The 21,865-nt window shown below is 42.1% G+C and overlaps 2 protein-coding genes across 7 annotated transcripts; one reads left to right on the top strand and one right to left on the bottom strand.

Annotated features, from left to right (window-relative positions):
- Window positions 1-1,417: 1,417 nt before the first annotated feature.
- Window positions 1,418-11,618, top strand: pdk3a (pyruvate dehydrogenase kinase, isozyme 3a). 5 transcript variants are annotated; one of them, XR_013936390.1, is made up of 12 exons: window positions 1,418-1,814; window positions 4,039-4,180; window positions 4,891-4,962; window positions 5,389-5,573; window positions 5,670-5,759; window positions 7,027-7,104; window positions 7,548-7,624; window positions 8,396-8,497; window positions 8,595-8,702; window positions 8,809-8,922; window positions 9,143-10,423; window positions 11,079-11,617. XR_013936390.1 is itself a non-coding variant. In XM_080489497.1 (12 exons), exons 1-12 carry the CDS (start codon window positions 1,712-1,714, stop codon window positions 11,096-11,098), a joined length of 1,212 nt encoding a protein of 403 aa, XP_080345623.1. In that variant the 5' UTR covers window positions 1,479-1,711; the 3' UTR covers window positions 11,099-11,618. The 5 variants fall into 5 exon arrangements, 2 of the variants coding, with proteins under 2 accessions (XP_080345622.1, XP_080345623.1); XR_013936391.1 differs by having other exon boundaries at window positions 1,442-1,814; window positions 9,143-9,517; window positions 11,079-11,618; XR_013936392.1 differs by having other exon boundaries at window positions 1,445-1,814; window positions 9,143-9,973; window positions 11,079-11,618.
- A 625-nt stretch (window positions 11,619-12,243) lies between these two features.
- On the bottom strand, window positions 12,244-20,439 carry pcyt1ba (phosphate cytidylyltransferase 1B, choline a). 2 transcript variants are annotated; one of them, XM_080489498.1, is made up of 8 exons: window positions 20,275-20,439; window positions 18,117-18,216; window positions 16,824-16,940; window positions 16,588-16,739; window positions 15,623-15,701; window positions 15,390-15,532; window positions 13,836-14,024; window positions 12,244-13,674 (listed from the first exon to the last, which is right to left on the bottom strand). In XM_080489498.1, exons 1-8 carry the CDS (start codon window positions 20,311-20,313, stop codon window positions 13,450-13,452), a joined length of 1,044 nt encoding a protein of 347 aa, XP_080345624.1. In that variant the 5' UTR covers window positions 20,314-20,439; the 3' UTR covers window positions 12,244-13,449. The 2 variants fall into 2 exon arrangements, with proteins under 2 accessions (XP_080345624.1, XP_080345625.1); XM_080489499.1 differs by having other exon boundaries at window positions 15,390-15,701; window positions 20,275-20,328.
- Window positions 20,440-21,865: the final 1,426 nt, after the last annotated feature.

Below are 21,865 nucleotides of genomic sequence, written 5' to 3' on the forward strand. Positions count from 1 at the left end.
GGGATTTAATTGTAATTACTCGATTGTAATTCCTCATATAAATGCTCAGCAAAATAATTGTCTCATGGGATTATGGAGAGTAAATGGATCCTTTTCCATAGGATGACTGATTTTGGAAGCCATGAAAATAAAGACAGCTGTGAGGTATGGAAGTGCAAGGTTATGGAGGGCCTGGGTCGTCAAAAGAAGATTTTTGAAGTGTTAATAAAAGTGGTTTTAAAAAAGAAAATAAATCACATTCAGCAATGCATTCGCAGTGAATAACAGTTATTATAATAACACTGGACTTTGTGTCATTTCAACACACAGAGGAGATGTTCAGTGTCCAGTTAGTTGTACTTTTTTTTTCCTCTGGTGTAATTCAAGTATTACACCACCAGGTGGCATTATAAATTAAATCCTGCTGTCCTGAGTAAAATAAAACCATCTGAGTGTGAACTCTTTGTCTGCCTTTTGGTTCTTACTGTATCTAACTAAATACTGTGTTTTATCTATTGCATGTTGTAGCGACAGTGTGTATGAGATGTATGGTCTTCACGTTGCAGTATTTGTCTAAACAGGTAAACAGAATAAACGATATTGACTGACACACTCCTGACCAATCAGACGACTGACTTTCAATCTTTGAGCCAATCACTGCAGAGTGTCGACGAGCCTGCGGACCGGAAGCTTGGTGAGTTAACTTTCAAAATCACAATGAACTATAGGCAGTAAAGAAGGGGGGGGGGGGGGGGGGGGGTATGGCTTCATCTTTTGTCCTCACTTTGCTGTGTTGAAAGATTCTAAATTGATTCATGATTTTCAACCATTCAGCTTCTATCCTGCTTCACACAGGTTGCCCGTCCGATCGGGAAAACACAGAGAGACAGACAACCATATGTATGTATGTAGGTGGAAGGAAACACACACACTCATGCACACGCCACACAGAAAGGCCTCGCCAGTATTTGAACCCATGGCCTTCTCGTTGTGAGGTAAGGGTGCAGCCCTTGCATAATTCTGAATAGAAATTGTTTAAAAATAAAAACATTTACTTACGAAGGAAGACCCGGGGGATATCCAAGCACACAAAGAGAGAACATGCAAACTCCACACAGAGAGGAAGAAACAGTACGGACTTCAACCCTCGACCTAATCCACTCTAAATTACTATAAATATGTATATTTTCTCCTTTTGAAACTGTTTCCAGTCAGTCATATTTAGTTTTCTTGGAAATACCGACTTGTGTTTTTAATTGTAAATTCTTATGGTGTCAATAATTTCCCCCCGGGGATTAATAGAGTACTTCTATTCTATTCTATTCTATTCTATAGTCACAATATTCTCAACTTGTTTATCTCAGCTGCCATTTGTTTTTTTTTTTTGGTTTTTTTCAGTTCTCCTGGGTTTTATTTTGAAAAGCGACTCCGGAAGTTTACATGTCATTTTCCGTGACTTTGCGTTGTTGATGTCGTCCGCGTATCCAGAAATGTAGCCCCGGACCCAGGAAGCTGCATCGAGGCTGTTTCGTGTGCATCCAGCGGGCTGGTGTGGTGTGTGTCCCGGTGTCCGCGGCCTGCTCCGGGGTGCTGAGCCGAGCGGCCGGTGGAGATGCGGCGGCCGCTGCCTGTGCGGGACTGTACCGTGTGTCCGTCCGCCGCCTCGCAGGGGATGAATGGATCGTGATCTTCACGCTCATCCTCACTCGGCATCGCCGCCTAAACTTTCAAGATGAGGATCTTCACGTCTCTGCTGAAAAGCACCAACCCCAAAATCGAGTATTACTCCCGGTTCTCGCCGTCCCCGCTCTCCATCAAGCAGTTTTTGGATTTCGGTGAGTAGTGGGGGGTCTGTCACCATAAAGGATCTCACAGCAGTGACTCGTTTATAATAAAGAAACCACTGGGCCTTTTATTGGCTTCATGTTTATTGTCTTTTTACGATCTGATTTTAGATGTCACGTACAAGCAGATACTTTTTAATAGAAGAATAATAATAAAAGAAACTCCACTCCAAGCTGCCATGAAAAATGAAACAGTTTTCATCCTTTGTGACGTGTTTATTTGTTATTTGTTGTTGTCCCATGTACAACAGCATTTGCATGTTTGTTTACAATGTGAACATGACATGCCCTAGTTAATGCATGCTGTCAGACTGGGGCAACAGCACGTAGGCAGTGGTGGGTGGAAACCTCTACGAGAGGTGTCCAATTACTCTACAAGTCCTTCTCCTCTTTCCAGGCTTTAAACTGGAGGATTTCAGAGCATCGCTTGTTAGATTTCCAAATGCAATGATTTGGAAATAAGTCCCACGTGGTTTCTCTTTAAAGACCATCAACATTCTGACGGAGACGATCGATATGTGTGCTCATCCAGGAGCACAAGATGACACTTAATAATTGCATCTTGTGGCAGAGCTCAAGGCTTTTCTTTAATCCACCTCTGATTAAACGCTGTCTGTTACATAATGTGTCCTCACAGCTGGGGAGTGCATCCGAAGAGCAGGAAGTGTTCAACACTTGTTTGCGCTAGAAAACCTTCACGCGGTGAGAGCAGTGGGCCAAATACTGTGTATCCCCGATAATGGGACGTCGACCCCCTGGACTCCCTCCTGCTGCGACGCAGAAGCAGCTTGTGTCTTCTTGGAGTTTCAACTTGTCGCCATTTCACAACAACACCTTTCTTAATCCAATTTGCCGAGGGATCTCAAGCTAGAATCACTAATATCCAGTGATGGGTTTAAGGATGATTAGGATTATGATGAAGGAGCGTTGAACGTTTCATTTGTCTTGATTATTTTTAAACCGTGGGTTTGATGAGGTGACGATATAATATGTGATCCACAGTTTTCCATTGAAGCCGCATATGCTTTTTATTTATTTATCCACTTTTCCACACCAGCAGCGAGCGATCGTCGTGGTGTCTTTTCTTTCATGAAGCCGGACAAGGGGCAAGGGCGCATGAAGAATAGCTGACAAGAGAGACAAACATGACAAAGCACTGTAATGATCAGAGCGGAATCTAAGTTACTTATTTACGACCATAAAAAGAGAGGAACGAGGAAGAGACATGACCCAACACAGGAAGACAAAGGAAGAACAGGCGTAAACACTATCGGTGTGTAGTGTAGTGTAGTGTAGTGTAGTGTAGTGGGTGCTGATGGGTTTGGTTCTGCCTATAGAACTGGTTCCAGTTCAGGAACTATCGGTTCTATCTAATGTGTCCCAATAGAAGCTGTCCAGTCAGGTGAAGCGTTCATTAGATATGCATGTGAAACTGCCAATAGGGCCTGGAGCTGATGCCCCGGCCCGATAGGGTCATCCGGCCTGTGGTCGCCCCAGGTTGCACGATCACCCAGCTGCTGGGGTTTGTTTTTTTTGTTTTTTTGAAATCTTTTCCACCTAAAAACATAAACCCAAAATGAAGCGGTGTACTGTGAGAGTCTTTGTGTGCTCTCACGAGAATGTAAATAATGTCATATTTTGAGTTATGAGTGTGAAGTTAAGACGCATATTTCCACAAAAGATATCCATGCACAGTCTTTATGTTTTCCCCCTGCTTAGATCTCAAACATGAATCAGACTAACGTCTCTGTGACCCCTCCCTGCGCTCGCTTTTAAGATTCATTATTTCCCCGCGCAGTTCTGCATGAACTCTTGGAGGTTTAACGAGGCTGCCGCCACACCGCAGGCTTTGAAATTTGTTTTTGGTTTCCAACCTTTAACATGATACCTCAGCTTGCAGCCAAGTAGCTTGTAGCTCGTTCAGTTTTGTTTTCTGTAACTTTAGGAAGCAAATATTCAACCTGGGTTGGTTTGAACAGGAAAGAAACAACCGAGTTCTTGTGAAGACAAAGTCCATCATGTAATGTAATACTATTATAAAAGACATGATTGTGTAAACACCTATCTGAACATTAATTATGTTTTATCTTAAAACATATATTAACCCCCCCCCCCCCCCCCCCCCGTCAGTTAAAGATTAACCCCAAAGCTTCAGACATGTTTGTCTCTTCCAGTGATTAAGCTCCATCAAATTTAACAACGGCTCCTCTCTCAGGCAGGGACAATGCATGTGAGAAGACCTCCTACATGTTCCTGCGTAAGGAGCTGCCTGTGCGGCTGGCTAACACCATGAGGGAGGTCAACCTGCTCCCTGAAAACCTGCTGAGTCAGCCCTCTGTCAGACTGGTCCAGAAATGGTAAGACATGGCTTTTTAACTTTATGCGTGAAGGATTTCACAAAGGGCTTCACAACAAATAAACGCCAACTTAAAACGGCATCTGTCCATCTCCTGTACTGCTCGATCGAACTCAAGAGTCCTTGAAATGGCACATTGCAATTGAAATTTGTAGAAATTGAACTCGAGATGAAGACAGATTATATTTAATTTAAAAAGCTGCGTTAAAAAAAAAAAAAAAGTTTGTTTTAAATCGAAATTTAAATGAGGACAGGGTTGAGGTTCTATTTCCTTCAGGGGATGATTCCACGGCAACAGAAAACGCTGCTTTTGGCAAACAACAGGATTGGATATTGTGTTTGGTGCTTTGGCTAAAATTGAGACTGTCCAAACGGATCTAGATTTCTTGAGTGACACAGAGTGTTTGTGTGCCAAACTGTTGTGGGACGTGTCGAATTTGAAATAATCATTACAGAGAAGTCAGGTGAGTGTTGTTTGCATGATGAAAATAGAGCTTAGTGTCATCTGCGTGAAATAAAAAATGATATTGTGTCTACATATTATGAGTCAGCATGATTATAAGCAAGCAGAAGGCCCAGGACGGACCCCTGAGGTACACCGGCAGAACTGAACTGTTCTATAGGAAAAGTACAGTCACTGATGTTGACCTTCCTCTTATGGAAATGTTGACCTTCCTTTGTTCTTTTGATGTTGTTGTTGTTGTTTTTTAGGTACATGCAGAGCTTTGTGGATCTGCTGGATTATGAGAACAGAAAGCCAGAGGACGCCGCCGCGCTAAATGAGTGAGCCTTCATCTAAAAGTGGAATAAAAGCGTTTGTCTGTTGTCTTTGTCAAGCCACCAACTTGTTTGCCCACAGTCCCATTTCCACTGCTCTTCACTGCACTTTTACTGCAGACCGGCACCTCTGTGTGTTTACACTACAACAATAGCCCTGCGTGCCCGATAAACCCGTGCAGGAATTTGGTTGCGCTGCTCTGTTTACTGAACACACTTCCAAGGATTGTACAGTTCACTGGAAATAGTGACATTAAGATGAGTGTTCATCCTGGCTTTGCTTTTTTTTTTTTTTTTTTTTTTAGCTGGTAATCGTGCATGGATCTGAACTTTCCCCTATTTCTTCAGATTAGAATCCGTCTTTTGTCATTAAGCAATCTCTAACAAAAGGATCGTTTAATCCTCCGTTTGTCCGTTTTCTTCACTGTTTAGTTTCCTGGAACTCCTGATTGAGATCCGTAACCGCCACAACGACGTGGTTCCCACCATGGCTCAGGGAGTCATAGAGTACAAGGAGAAGTTTGGCTTCGACCCCTTCACCAGCACCAACACCCAGTACTTCCTCGACCGCTTTTACACCAACCGCATCTCCTTCCGCATGCTCATCAACCAGCACAGTGAGTCTGAATTTAGATTTCCGTGATTTGTGTATTTCATTTGGTTTTTCTTTCCTGAGTCCAAACGAGTTTTAATTCCTGCCTGTCGGCGCTCAGCTCTCCTGTTTGGTAACGACACCAACCCGGCCCACCCCAAACACATCGGCAGCATCGATCCCACCTGCAATGTGGCCGAGGTCGTCAAGGGTCAGTGCAAACTCTTTTTTTTTTTTTTTTTTATTCCATTCAAATTAAGTTTCCTCTCCTGTTTTGATTTGACAGTAAGGCATGTTTCACTAGCAGGTCGCGGCTACACGTTCCAAGACAGAAATGCTGGTTTCAAGTAGACACCATGTTATTTGTGGCACCAAACAGAAAGGACTTTGTGGAATAAATGTGGAAACGTCAAGTCTATTTCATGATAGAGGACGCCGGTGTTTTGAAGCAGTGTGGACTGTTCTTTGGTATTTTACGGTTTCATTGGGCTTGAACGACTCACATTATTTGAATTGATGTCATTTTATCATAATGATTTAATGCCATAATGTCATTTCGTCATTGTAAAATAGCCAAACAATGCCTCGACCTTTTAATATCTGTAAGTTCTTCAATATGATTGGACAGTCTCCGACACACTGAGGACTAATGAGCTATAGGAGAAGTTTTTGGGACATTTCACTGTATTTTTCACCTGAAAGTGTCGGTAAAATTGGATTTGATTTAAGATTGTTGTCATTGTTTGGTTTTGCGATAATATTGATGTTTTCATCAGGTATTCTCCACAATAAAGAAAAAGTTAAAATTTAGATGCTCTTATGGCACTATTTTGCTGGTCTGGCCCACTCAAGATGAAAATAGGTTTTATGTGACCCCTGAACTAAAATTAGTTTGACACTCATGGTCGAAAGGTCATGATTAGGAATTTCTGGTCATTTTTATTGTTTCTTACCTACATGTTGTGTTACAATAGTAATTAAAGGACAGTCCCAAATAGAAAACAAGGAACATAATTAAGAAGTTATTATAGTTTATTATTTTGTGAGTCATTTCTACTTTCATAACTGAAAAGTTTCAGTTTTAAATGCTATACATTGAAAGAGTATTGAAGCATTACTCTATTCAATGATCAATAAAATACAAATGAAGTAAAAAAAGTTATTTTTCCATGTTTTTGTAGGTTAGAACAGCAGCTGGTACATTTATTCTTCTTGTATGAGGACTATTTACATTTGAGTGTTTCAATTTGACCACATTATTCACATGAATCTGGTGTAAAATCAAACACGGCTCACCATGTTTCCCATTAGTCACATTTAACAGGGAAGCTCATCCAACATAGGCCCTTTCACAGCGAGATTTTCTTATATGATGGTGGTTTTAAAGAAATTAAAGAAATAGAAAGAATAAAGAAAAAACTGAAACTATTGAGCTTGCTCTTTTGATACAAATCTGTTTGTATTTATTTTTACCTCAGATGCCTATGACACTGCGAAGATGCTGTGCGAGAAGTACTACTTGGCTGCCCCTGAGCTCAAGATTGAAGAGTTTAACAGTAAGAAAATGTTTCTCCCTCTTAATCTGCCCCAGTACAGTGAAGCTTTGAGTGCTGTCGCTCAGTCCAGTGGCTCTTGAAGTGTGGAAAAGCCTCCATCCATGAAGCCTGGACCAGATTGGGCCCCTCTAAACCCCTCAACCCAAACTTAACGTCGTAATATCTGGTTGAATACTGGATTTTCAGATTTTTCCTCATATTAATGATGTTATTGTTATGTTAAGATTTAAATGAAATAAGCGACACAGATATTCCGTCCATCCCCGCCGAAGCTCTCTGGTGGCGTCCCAGCAGAGTCCCGCCCCACACTTTAGGAACCACTGGCTCAGATTGTTTAGAGATGGGGAGTTCAGATTTAGCCTGGTAACAATTACCGCGCCGCCACCGTGTCATTACGTTCGGAGGAACCGGCTTCGTCTCTTTAATCTTCTCGTGTCTCACAGTGAAGGCTCCGAAAAAGCCCATCCAGGCCGTGTACGTGCCGTCTCATCTCTTCCACATGTTGTTCGAGCTCTTCAAGGTGAGCGCCGCAGTGTTTGTCCAGCCTTTTACCGTACTCGCCAAAATCAAGGGAACTTTTTTTTTTTTTAACCTGACTGACTATTAACGCTTACTTTTGAGAGTTTAAAGACACACAAGTTCAGATCAACACTATAAGCTGATAAAACTGTTTTTTTTTCTTCATTAAGTCCTCTTCTTTTTAAATACAGAAGGAAACAATAACAACATTATAGGCCTATTTTTATGCAGGTGCCGCTCCGCAATTAGAATATCATTAGAAAGATGATTGTTTTGTCAGTTATTTCTCTTATAAACTGAAACATTTCAAGCACGTTTTACTTTTTATTATGGCAACCTCATTTTAAAAAACACCCGATAACACATGAGATACTGTATTTCCTTTTTGTGACCTATAAGATAAAAGTATGAATAATAAACAAAGAAAAAAGGCTTCACTTAATTTCAGTTTCTGTGTAATTAATCTAAATAATTTGAAATTTTCAATGGTTAAAATTGAACTTTGTGATGAAAATGTATAAAATCTCTCACTTGGTTTCTGTAAAATAATTATAAATCCTGTTGCTATATCCTATACATTACTGAGCTGGTGTTGAAAGTTTTATTTACAGCGATAAACTTTGAGTTGGGTTAGTTTGAAAGGAATGTGAAACGACTACTAAATTAAAGCAGCTGCCCAGTAATGGACTAAATGTAATGAGCGTGTGATATGAGCGCAATTGTACGGGGAGCCCTGCTGAGCTGAGTTAATGAACTCTGCTGGTGTTTTCAGAACTCCATGAGAGCAACGGTGGAGCTTCATGAGAACAGTGGTGAGGGATTACCTCCAGTCAAGGCAAAAGTCACTCTGGGTAAAGAAGATCTCTCAGTGAAGGTAAAAAAAAAAAAGATAAATAAATAAATCACTATGGACATGTTTAGTCATGTTTTCAGCCTTTTATTTTCATGTGCTCTGTCTCTTCCTCTTTCAGATCAGTGACGGAGGAGGAGGAGTTCCTCTGAGGAAGATCGACCGTCTATTTAACTACATGTACTCCACCGCCCCGACGCCAAGCCTGGAGCCGGGAACCGTCCCGCTGGTACTCTCACACTCCTTTTATCAAATCACTTTCAACTTCGGAGGCCAAAACCTCTTTTTACCTCCGATGGGAAATTAGAGTTGATTAATTTTCCTTCCCAATACAGGCTGGCTTTGGCTACGGTTTGCCCATTTCCAGGCTCTATGCCCGGTACTTCCAGGGTGATTTGAAACTCTACTCCATGGAGGGAGTGGGCACGGACGCTGTCATCTATCTGAAGGTAAAGTTAGTCGGCAGGCAAAACATGGAGCATGCTGTCATGCCGTGACCGTGTTCAAAACATGTGATAGTCATCTGGTATGGACTTCACACCCTGTTCACCAGAAACCAGGAGCAGGTGGTCACGTCATGTCTTTAGTTTAACACCCAGAAAACACCTCCAGTACAATAAAATAATGCAAAACTGTCTGATCAATGGTGTTTTTTTTCTGTGTTTAAAGGCTCTGTCCAGTGAGTCCTTTGAGCGCCTGCCCGTCTTCAACAAGTCGGCATTGCGACATTACAAGACCAGCCCCGAGGCGGACGACTGGAGCAACCCCAGCAAAGAGCCACGCGATGCCAGCAAGTCCAAATACAAAGCCAACAGATAACTCTGCCCGGCTCCTTGGCACAGCCCCTCCTCTCCGCTGAGAGCCAAAACACCCGCACCCTGCACGGATGCATGCGTGATGAAGGTTGCCCTTGGGTAAACGCCTGGTTTCGGATCAGACTTGCTTTTGCGCTCCAGTGCTTCGAGGTTTTGGAAACGACCTTCATCCAAACCCGTACCCAACGGCAATGATCTTCATCAGCATCGCTTTCACTGAACTCTAGTTGTAGGTTGTTTTTTTTTGTTTTGTTTTGTTTTTGAAATCAGCATCATGTAGATACTAGGTCTCTCCAAACCATTTATTAGTCGATGGGTGGTTCCTCAAAATCAGATTTGCTCGAACTAAATCTGCTGCATTGCTGCTGTTTCTCCTTCGTGTCTCGTGCAGTCTGGCCTGCCTCATCTCTGCTGACTAGGCCGCTACTCCATGTGGCTGAATATGCCGTGCACTGCTGATTAAGTGTCTTTCCCACCACCAGTGAAGGCTTGCACTCGGTTTGTCCCGTCTCCAAACACAAGCAGAGTCAGGAGGTTCAAGTTTCACTTCAAGTGGGAGGAGGAGGAGGAGGAGGAGGAGCAGGTTTCATTTCCTTCCGCTGTGGGACACATTTGACTCAACGCACAATTAAGCCAGTGTGTCATTGGCATAATAAAGAGTTGTTTTTGATAGCACTGCGTTTTAGCCTGAGAAAATAACAAGGGAAGCTATTTATAGTTGAGAATGAATATTTTTTGGGGGAATAAAGTATAATATAGCAAAGTATGAAGAGTACACCTCATTTTAAGATTGAGAAGTCCAGATTTTGATTTCATGTCAAAGACAGGAAGCCTTATTTCTTAGAACCTTATTGTGTTTCACATTTTGGTGTTTTTAAACCGGCCTCGAAGGCCATTGCAACTTGAATGACATTTTTAAGGGAGAATGTGAGTTGTGTATTTTGTTTGTGCATTTTTACTTCTTTAGAGATTAATCAGTGAAAGCATTAAGAGATGGGACTCACCCTCATCACAGTTTGTTTTGTTCCAATCCAGCTATGTGTTCACCTGAACAGTTTATTGAAGAACCAAAGGAGCGTCTTTCAGATGCTTGTGAAATGGCGCCATGCCAGCATTTTTCATCCGCGTAGCTTCAGCCACACCAGCGTGATGTATTGTACGAAACCTTCAAGACAGAACTGGACCTGCTGCAAGAAACAAGTACTATAGAAGCTTTGAAAAGACTTTAATAACTTGTGCATTTCCTTCCTGTGATCCTGCAAAATAACCTGTAAAGACCTGCCAGCTTGGACCAGTTTTCCTAACAGTGCTGCCTCGTGTCTCTTGTAATACTAATCCTGACAGTCTTCTGATTGAACCTGAACAAAGTTTGAATGAGTCAGAATGCTGAAGTTGACCATTGATTGGTTTTCAGTTACTGTGAAAGAAGAAAAATGATAGCAAATAGGATTTCACAATATTATCCTACTGAGTCTTTGCCCACATTTTTGGCATGTGATTACTTTTGTTGACCTTTGAAGTACCGTAGACGGTCTGTGTTTTTTTTTTTTTTTCATTATTTAAATTTTTACAAAAGGAAATCATGCAGTGGAAATTAGAAGCAGAGAGACATGTGGTCGAACATCTGTAGACCCTAACATATTTCAGTTTTTATCAGATGATCATATTCAGGAACCCTTTAATGCACTTTATTTAGTATGCTAATCTTCAAATAGTCCAGACTTGGTACCATATGTTGCACTGAGGAATGTCAACAGTCCGAAGTGACTCCCTTCTCTCGTCCCCTTCAGCTTCGTCTGAGTTGAAATAACAGAAGAATTGAGTATGGAAGCTTTCGTCATCCTGGAGGTTCTCCGTTTTCGGCCCCCCCGCTATAAGATTTCATCACTGCCAATGCCTCTGTAACCTGCCAGTCTCACTGAGTGATGCTCAGTCAGGAACCTGCTGTAATGGAAATGCTGTCATCCATAAATATATACGTGTATAGCTTAGCAGTTGTGTGGGTCTCCCCAGCCAATGGTCACTTCAACTCATCAATGATCTCAGTGGTGGGATCTTCCACTTGCAGTAGCTGTTAACCTGTTATTGTAAGACTGTCTCTGTACTTACAGAATATGATCTAATATGTATGCGTATGCTGTATATACAGCCAGTGTGGAGTGATCACTGTGTTTTCCAGCCTATTGTACATTCAGCTTGAAAAGAGTATTCACAGACTCCTCCATGCAGAGATATGCAACGTAAATCTATTACATCCTAGAGCAGTCTTACACTGTGATTCAGCATGAGATTAGTAACTGTCGAACCTGACAATAAAGACATTTACTCTTATGTGTGATCCCTCTGTGCATGTATGATAAGAAATCCATGTCATTCACTTTCTGTTATACGATTTTGTTTTATTTACATATCAAGCCATTTAAATGTTGAAAAAAAAAAAAAAAAAAAGACACATTCCCAAAGGTTGTACACATAGTGCAGATTAACAGGTAGTGCATACGGGACAATAATGTTTCTCTACATTGCATGGGAGTAATAACTATCAATGGGGTGGAAGTGAGGTCTGCTGCAGCCTGGCTCGGGTGAGCAGACCCAACCGAAAGATGGTGACTTTTTTTCCAATCAAGGCAACAAAAACAATGAGGCTTGCTCAGGCCCATGAGAGCCTTTTACCCAGAGAGCTTCAGCTTGTAAAGATTTCAAGTATCACCAAAGTCTGTCACGTTTCTTTTTTATTATTATTATAGACAGCTGACATCATATTCCGGTGAGCCAAAAAATAGCTGAGAAATGTTGAAAACAGTTTTTTCATGGCTTTTTATTAGTGAAAATCTACACTTTTTAAAACATTTTTTGGTGACACGCGGCATTCGTCAGGCCGTGGAGCTAAAGAATATGCGAGCGTGTTCGATTTACATTCAAGGAGTTAATAAAAAGGCTGTTTTTTTTTTTTGGGGGGGGGGGGGGGGGGGCACTGAATACATCAGGTGCAATGAAAACATTGTAAGTATCATTTGGTGTTCAGTAGTTTAGAATAATTGTTTTAAAAAATGTTGGAGGATCACAGAGCTTGAACCACATTGCACACATACTATATTATAATATTGCTAATGGCTGTTGGGATCCACTAGTAAAAAGGCTTATGTGTTTCATATTTATGTTGGGTTTTGTTTTGTTTTTTTCAAATACAAGTGTCACAACCGTTGCATTGATGGTTTTGCATGAAAGATTATTTTGCCAAGTTCTAAAAATGTGGGTTTTGCAACATAAATATTATTGTTATTCACCATCTGAAAGGAAAACATTATGCTAGGTAATAGGATTCTCCTCCCCAACACTTTAAAAACAAATATTGTTTTCACTATTATCTCATTACAAAATGCATTTATGTGCAAAACTTTGTTCTCTGCTCACAGGTGGGTCATCAAGTTGTTGTTTTTTTGCACAGAATTCTTTGAAAGGGGTCATTGCACTGCTGTGGCCAAGAAAACAAAGGTGAAGTGATTTTTTTTTTTTATTGATGCAAAATTGGTGCAAACTAAGTGTGAAAAAGGTCCTTTCTGTGTCAGTCCTGCTTCTTGTGGGATCCAGTGTATTCTAACCAGTTTTAACAGTTCATCAAGCACAACATCACAGAGTGACGGACGTAAGCAGTTCCAGTTTACATGAACAGGCGAATGAATGTCAGACATAATGTTTCTGTAACTCGTTGCCTCTTCGGAAGTCAGAAGCTACAAGAAAACTCCCAAAAGTGTCAGTAAAGTGACGTCATTGAACCATAAACGAGATGAAGTTATCAGCAGGCCATTTGATGGTCTCTGTCGGTGCTGGACAATCCAAAGCAAATCCAGTCTAAAGACGTTACACAGGATTCCTGCACAACGCGTGACACTGTGTACACAAATCCTCTTCATCCTTCCATTTTCTTGAGTCTGCTCGGTTTGCCCACACAACAGAGACTGATGGCTTCTTGGCTCTGCAGCTCGGACCTGCTTGACCACCGTCTGCAGCGTCCATTAGGAAAACCAGTTTCAGTTTGTACAGCCAGTGTGTGTGTGTGTGTGTGTGTGTGTGTGTGTGTGTGTGTGTGTGTGTGTGTGTGTGTGTGTGTGTGTGTGTGTGTGTGTGCGCGCGTGTGTGCATGCTCATCATTGAGTCCATCTACTTCTCATCCTCATCGCCTTCGCTCATGCTGCTTATAGAGGCCGACGCTCCTTTGGGGGAGGCGGGGGGTGAGGGCCGTGCGTTGTGCCAGCGTGCAGGGGGGGACGGGGGAGAGGGGGAGCGAAGGGGGGACAGTTCGCGTGGAGGACTGTTGCAGGGCGACTCCCTGGGAGACAAAGCGTAGGACAACATCCGGCCACTGCGCTCCTGAAATACTTGTTTCTGTAACAGACACAAAGAGGGAAAGTGCAACGAAAGCTGGTTCAAATTTTGAGAACACTTGACTTTAGTGAGTGTAGACGTAAATATCCACATTCAATTGAATCACAAATCAGAATCACATACATATGTGAATGTTTTTTCCCCTGTCTGGTATCACTTACCCATGTCCCATCAGGTCCAAAAAGTTCTAGAAAGTTGCCAATAAATTCTCTGGATTTCTCTTCCCATTTCTGGATGAGGTCGTGGCTCTTCTCCTCCACGCGGTAAACAAAGTGTTTGCTCTTTTCCTCAACTGTGCGGACTTTCTCCTTCATGCGGTCCACTTGGTTCTGGAGCCGGTACTTCTTCTCCTGAGGGCATCAATTGGTGAAATGACACATTTATAGACCATCAAAAATGAAAAAGCAAAAGAAAATGGAAAAGAAATCTGAATGACAAACCAAATTTTATCCATGTGATGAAGATACAATAGCTTCCATTAAACATACATTTGAGGATAATTGTAAGTATTTAAATTGTATTTCTCGTGAGTTTTATGAACTCGTTTTCTTTGCATTGGCTTGAATTATAGCTGAAAACCCTCAGACCCTGTTAACAATCCTGTAGAGTACTTGATTTACTGAATCTGTGACAACAAATATTCATGTTAGCTGTCCGTAAATCAAATCATAACTGATGGTTAACTTGTTTCTGTTGATAAACGAGTTCAGGCAGCCGGTGTCCTTAGATGATTTGACTCATCACGTTTTACAGTGCACTGATTATTTGAAAACGCCTTCTATAGCTCATTGGGACTGCTGGGTTTCATTGTATATTTCTGACTTGCTCTCAAAATCGATCAGTAAAATGCTGATGAGTTGCCTGGCGGCGGGATCGAGGATGTTGGCTGTGGGTGTATCATGCTCTTTCTAAAATGGGCTTAGTTATTAGTACATGTTTTAGCAATGGCAAAGAGAAACAGTAACATCTTTGTGTGCAAACTGCGCTGTGTCGTGTTGAATCATCCTGGAAAAGGAAACAATGAAACACATGGGCTACGTGAACGAGGCCAGTGGCCCAAACTCTGGCCTCAGAATGAGAAAAAATCCCTGGTTGGAGTCTCAGCTTGAGAGCAACGCTGGGTAAAGTGTGCAAGTTCTCCCTCGGCATGCTTTGGTTTTCTGTAGATGGCCTTCCTACCACAGTCCAAAAACGTGCACATTCATTTGAGACTGGTGTTTTCGTGTATAGAGGTGAGTGTGAGTGTGTGTGCTTGTTTTTGCCTCAGTGTTTGCCCTGTGATGGACTGGTGACCTGCCTCTGCCCAAAGTCGGCTGGGATCGGCTCCAGCACCCCACAACCTTAAGTTGGATGGATAGGTGAATGCAATCAGGTACATTCAAAAAGGACTTACTATTTACGGACAAACCAGATAATGATGAATATGACTTCATGGTGTTAAAGAGGTAGACATTAACACTCGAAGTGAAACGGCTTTTGAAATAGTATTGAACTTTTGTTGAATTGAGTCAAGTGAGATCCGTCACGGGAACATTTACACCCTGGACCTCAAGTTGCTGTTTATATCTTAAAATTCTGAACATTACGATTTGATTTGATACTTGGGGTATAAATGTAAAACAATACATCTTAACGCTTAAATGTATTTATCTTGTGACACATTGAATCAGTTAGTTTCACATATGCAGCTGATGCAGAGCTGATCATACTCTTACATTGATGTAGCTGACGTTAAGCTCCTTGGCCGTGTAGCCCCGCTGAAGGTTGCGTCGGGCATAGACGTCATAATCTCTGACGATTCTGGTAATTAAGTCAGAGGTTGAGATTCCTTCGGTCCGTTGCGTGGGCACAAACATCCCTGGAAAACACACACCCAAATAAAAAACAGTCTGAGGTGTTGCACAGATTAGGAAGGTAAATGTCTCAATCCAGGGCTTCATAGACCGACCTGCCTCCTTGATGTGTTTATATACATCCTCACTTCCTGCTGAGGAGTATGGGATATCATCATGAGCCACAAAATCGATCTAAGAGACAAGCAAAGGACACGTAGTGTATGGAAGAAAACATGAAGTTTGAAGGTTTCCAAATAGAACAATCTTAACGGCAGGTACCATAAATGTACAAAGAAACTCCACACATCTTCACAAAGTGTCTCATAGTGCTGATAAATGTTCCTCTTGTGAGTCATCCTCAACAGGTTGATCCTGTTACCAGGGGTGACATCATGTCTCTGAATTGATTTAGTCTTAGTTTTAGTCACAGACTGCCGCCAGTGAATGTGAATGAAGAGGTATCTACGTCTGCATGTCACAGAATCATAAAACTCAAAATCTGCTTCAAACAGGGAAACTTCCAATTATATTAGATTTATACAGAATCTGTAATATTTCATTTTTTTTTGTTTATAATTGATGGAAATCTAAAATGCAATTGCTCAAAATTTTACAATATTTCATGAAGATAACAAAATATATTTTCCCTATTTCTTTTAAAGGAGGGCATACCTATCTGAACTGACATGTACAATGGGCTTGAGGGTTTTTAGATATGATCTTAAAAGCGTAGAAATAATAGGCAACACAACTATATTTTCAAGTATATTATTTTTGTTTCAAAATATACCTGTATAGATAAAATTAGATAAATCAAATAACCCAAACAAACTAAATCAAATTCTTAAGCATGACAACAAGCATATATCATGACTGTGACCTTTGCTTTCTCTTCTGACAGCTGTCCCCAATTTCCGATGTAAAAAAGGTGACAGACAAAAATAAATATTTCCACCTGCAGACCAATAAGTGTCTTTCACCCTGGAGCTGCAATGGGCCCTGACATGTTTTTGTGTTGTACATGCAGACCCATGCACGATTCCGCACACAGATGTTGTGAACGTCCTCCCAAACCCACCTTGTGTTTCTCCAGAAACTCCGGCGTTAGAGTCCACGGTGCATCTCTCAAAACCTCGTCCACGTAGCGGCAGTGCCTCAGCGCTTCGTAACGTTCGTGCTCTGTCATGACGGTGAAACCCTTGTACTTATGGGTCAGCTCGTCACTGCACACTGAAGGTAAAACACATGTCAGTCCCATCCCTCTGGACAAATCTACATGTGTTGTTTGTGGTGGTGTGTGTAGTCAAGTCTCACCTCCTACGATGAGGTAGGTGTTGGGGAAGAGGTTTTTGGCCTGCATGAGAGCGCGAGCATGTCCCGAGTGAAACAGGTCAAAGATGCCATCTGCATAGACTCTGACTGGCCGATCCACTAAAGGTACACAGCAGTGCAGAAACACGGATAAGTGTGAATGTTAAGTTACTTTTAGCTACTAAGAAGCAGAGACGAGGAGCCATGTGTGGCGATACAGACACATTTTCTTAAATGTTGTTTCTTCTGTCGTCTTTATTCTAAATCAATGCCCAATGTGGGCGTAAACTTTTTATGAAATTCCAATGTCCTTATTGCTCTTTTTCATTCACGTGTCAAATGTAAGCACAAGTGATACAATTTTCATATCATGGACCAACATTTGCAGTAGCACCTCTTTTGTTAGGAAGTTCTGATAAAACTGATGTAAGTTGTCAATAATAGCAACCAGCACATATTGATGCAGATATGTTTTATAACTTGATAAGCACAAACTTTGTCTGGGTTCTAGCAGTCATGTTTGATGCAACTCAATGCATGTTGTGTTATGGTAAATGGACTTCACATAAATGAGGCTTTTCAACGGCAGAAGCAGTCCCAAAGCACTTTAGAGCATTAATAACATTCACCCATTTACACACCATTGGAGGTGCTGTCAATCCATTGGAAGCAATTTGGGGTTCAGTGTCTTGTTCAAGGAAAATTGCCGCCACTATAAACATGTATGACAATATTGTTAAATCAGGAGTGCAAAAGTACTGTATGAAGTAGCGTCAGCAACTGAAAGATGTGCGTCTTGTGGTCATTACCTTTATATGTGTTCCTTCCTGCAGTATTTCTCACTGTGAAACTGTAAGTTTTTGATCTGTGCTCCCTGCAGGATGTGGATCAGGTTGCTGCCGGATGTCATCGCATTTGTTTGCTGTTCTCCGTCCTACTCAGTCCTCTCTTACTATCACTGAACCCCGACTTTCTTTATGATGAAAACACGAGTTTCTTCTTCCCTACTACCTTCCCTTATGCTTGCTTATGTACATTTTGGGGGATTTTCTTGAGGTCGTCAATCAGAAGGTGAGGTTGTGCCAGCATACTGGCGTCAGGGCATTAGTAACAGTGGAAGAAATGTCTCCAGAGTCACAGCTAGATGAGCAGTAGCACAGCACTAATCCAAAAAGTTATATTTGTCGCAGAAACATTGTAGAAATGTTTTAGGGTTGCAAGTGAAAGCGATGAAAGATTACAGCAAAGCCCAGGAAAGGTCAAGTGGGAGGAAATAAAAGAGAGCAGGAGGTCTACCTGGGGTGCCTCGGCGGGCCTGAGCGATGGTGAGCCTCTCATGAGGCGCTCGGCAGTCACAGCTGGTCTCCCTGGCAAAGATGGCAGGTTCAGTCAGCGTCTGGGGCACAAAGTGAAAGAGTCACGGGTGGAAAATATGGCTGAATCCAGACGTCGACTCCACCGTCTCGACAGAAACACACACCCGCTCCTTCCTTGTGTGGCACTCAGTGCGCCTCCCTTTCTACGTACTTACAGGAATCTCCATTAAGATATTGACCACTGGTGCCTGCTCCATATCAGAACAATGGCTCCAGATATAGACAAAGCTGCACTCAGTGTTATTGATCACGGTGTGAGAGAGAGCACACACTGACTTCACTGTAACCTACAGTATGAGTGCATCAACACGGGGCAGACATTAAGGACGGAGCCATTGAACTCCTGTCAAAGCTTTTAAATGAATTAGCTAAAATGAAAGAGAAAAAGGGGGGAGACTGGTGTGTCGAATCAACAGAGTGAGCATGGTTATCAGCAGCGAATCAAGACAAAACAAAGACATAACAAGGACAGATAAAGAGACGGTACTCATCTCCGCATGATCAAGGTTAAAGTGTTGCAGAGTGAGTCTGTCTGAAATGTTGTCTTTGTGTGCCATCTGTTGACTGCAGGGAATTATTCACAGACTCCCGTTCGACAACGAGCAGAAAGCAGTGGGAGTGTCGGGGCGGGATGACAACGCTCCGTCCCCAAGGAGGACACGAGCAACGTAACCGGGCTGTGGAAAAGACAGCCATGATGCTCCATGAGCCACAGATAGGATGTAACTAGTAAACATAATGGGAGAAAAGTGTCACAGTCACACAGGGAATCAATCGGTGAAAAGAGAAGATCTGGCAAGAAGCAAAACAGCAGACTTCTTTACAAATCAAAGCATTTAAGAACGATTTTGATGTAAAAGACAAAATCATCCACATTATAAACAACTTTTCTGCCGATCATTTCTGCACGGCCTGCACATTTCAAGCAAAGCATTTTACTAAAGAACACCTCCTAGGTGAGTTTGCTCACTTAAGCAAATGTAAACATCAAAGAGGTACCATACATTACTCTCTCGTCTTGATCTTAAACATGCTGCAGGAGTTTAGACATTTAAACACAAAGGTTTAATCATAATTTGTGTTTTCACTTTGAATTTTGTGAGTGTTGCTCAACCTTGAACTTGAATTGCAGTGTCACCTCACCCTTAAGCACTAGTGCTTATTTGACCATATTGTTTAATTCTAGAATTTCTGAAGAGCCCAGTTCTGGAAACCTGCTTATTTAAGGGTGTAGAGTTAAAAGTAGATTTGCATAATTAGAGCCGGGAAAGCTGGCCTAAGGTAAGGCACATACGTTTTTAATATTGTTACTATACTAACATGAAACTCTTTCTAAGATTTTCATTTTCAATACAGTTGTGGCCGAATGAAATGTGGAGCTGCAGTCCTACAGTAGCCACAGCTACATGCTAAAGGAGTAACCATGTCGCTCTGGATCCTCATGATGTGTGAGCTCACAAACAGTCAGCACAAAGCAGATAGCAGAGCTCACACTATATGGCCAGGGCCTGTGAGGACGGTCAGCGGGCGCGGGCTCAGTAAAGCCTACTCTGGCACAAGCAAAGAACATCTGGCATAAAGAGGATTAAAGCTGGAAAAAATAAAAGGGTGAAAGACAGGCACATGGGACATGAGACAATAACAACCGTCAGGAGAGGCTCGTCTCGCAAGAATAAGCAGCGTTTCGAGGTAAGAAGGAGGTGAGGAAAAGGTAAAATGGGGAGTTTGGACAAAGATCAGTGCCAAAATGAGGGATTACACCAAAGAGGATAAGAGACCGAGGATCCAAGCACAGGAGGCTCTCTGTCCTCACTGCGGCAGTGCCCCCTCAGCAGGACATTCAAGCCATGTTGCCTGCTTTGTAAAGCCATTTCTCCTTTGGCAGAGCGCTTGAAATCAAACACTGTCCACTCAGCACTCTGAGCATCTCTCCCTCGGCCACATGCTATAGAGGATGTGTTTCGTAACCGGGGAGAGAGAGCAGGACTCTTTGTCTGCCTCCGCTGCCCTGTCACCCACACTCCACACACAAACACACACTGCAAGACATGAAATGGCACAAGGCCCAGGCGCCCTACCGTCCGGGGATGGGGGCAGGTGTGCTCGAGCTCCTCCATTATTCCCAAAGAGTCATGGGATGCAGCTGTGGTGCCTCTGTAATGTGACTCAGCATCAGTGAGGCGATGCTTTTCTCCTCGCCACTCTGTCTTTTTCTCCTTCCTCTGTTCCCCCCACCCACTCTCTGCTCTGCCTCTCTCCCTCCTCCTCCTCCTCCTTTCTGATCTCCTGCTGCAAAGATGAAAAAACCCCAAAGAGCTCTCACTCCTTGATCATTTCTTTAGATCACAAAAATACTGAACTCTTCCTCCAATATAGCATCTTCATCTCAGTTTAACGGACTTCATGTCTTTTCCTTGGAAGTCATTTTATCACATTTTCAGGCTGAACAAATCAAAAACCTAAAGATGTTTTGAAGTGATGCTAAAACAAAGGAACACTCATTCCGTTTTGTTGTGGTAGTCAACGAGTTGTGTGTCCATCTTTCAACACAAGGCCAGAGACCACTTTTCTTTTTTTCTTCTTTTTTTTTTACTTCCATGGTTTTCTAGTTCCTTCCAAACCAAAAAGGAAAAGTGATGAAGGGTTAATGGCTCATCACTGAGAGATGTGTTGCCAGTGATTGTGTTTATGCTGGTCAATACAATGCATAGTCCACTTTCTGGCCCTTTTATTTGAATCCAGCAAGTAATTCATCCAAATGTAGAGACTTTATACACTAGAAATGGTGAAATGTGTGTGTGTGTGTGTGACATTGGTCACATTTAGATGTCATGTGAACCACGACACCACCAGTATACCAACTATTATAGCTCTATAAATGGCAGATAGAGATTTACACGAAATTTATAAAGTGAAAAACAAACAAAAACCTGAAAACCATTAACTGAAATATTACACTTTCATTTTCAAAGCTTTCAATGAGCACAAGATAAAGATATTTTCTGCTCTCTTGGATCTCTGTGTTCCGAGTGAGACACTGTCTTAATAAAGGATCTGTGCAGACTCTTGGCAGAGATGGGGAGCTTTCTCCATGGCGACGGAAAAGAGGAGAGAGATCCAAGAAGCAGCCAATCAGAGCCCAGCTGGAACAGTCCAGCAGTATGATGGGTGAGGATTGGCGGAGTGGTCCATAGCGCCATCAGAGAGGGAGAGGGAGACAGAACTGAGTGGCACTACTATCCACTGACCGGCCAAACACTTGAATGGAGTATTAAACAAGCGAGTATTTCATCACTACTGAAACCAATGTGAAAGACAAATAATTTTCACATGAATTAAATGTGGGGAAAGCGCCGAGGCTGCATTTTACCGAGACCAATTCAAAACCCTAAACGTGTTAATTGTTGTTAATTTGTTACACGCTTCCACAGCTCGTGCACTGTTTGGCCTATAGAGTCTTCCATATACTCTAAAGTCTGCTCTTTTAGCAGGCACATTCATTTCATAGAGGCAGCACTGATTTAAAAAGGAAAAAAAGAAGAAAAAAAAGACGCTCTGTTATTTGGAAGTTTAAGTCTGGCAAACGTTTTCTCTTTTTCGGCTGTTTTTCTTGTTTTTCCCCCACCTGTAATTACAAACTGACGCGCACGGCAACTTAACCTGTGTAAA

Source organism: Lipophrys pholis, assembly GCF_963383615.2.
Source record: "Lipophrys pholis genome assembly, chromosome: 20".
NCBI lineage: Eukaryota > Metazoa > Chordata > Actinopteri > Blenniiformes > Blenniidae > Lipophrys > Lipophrys pholis.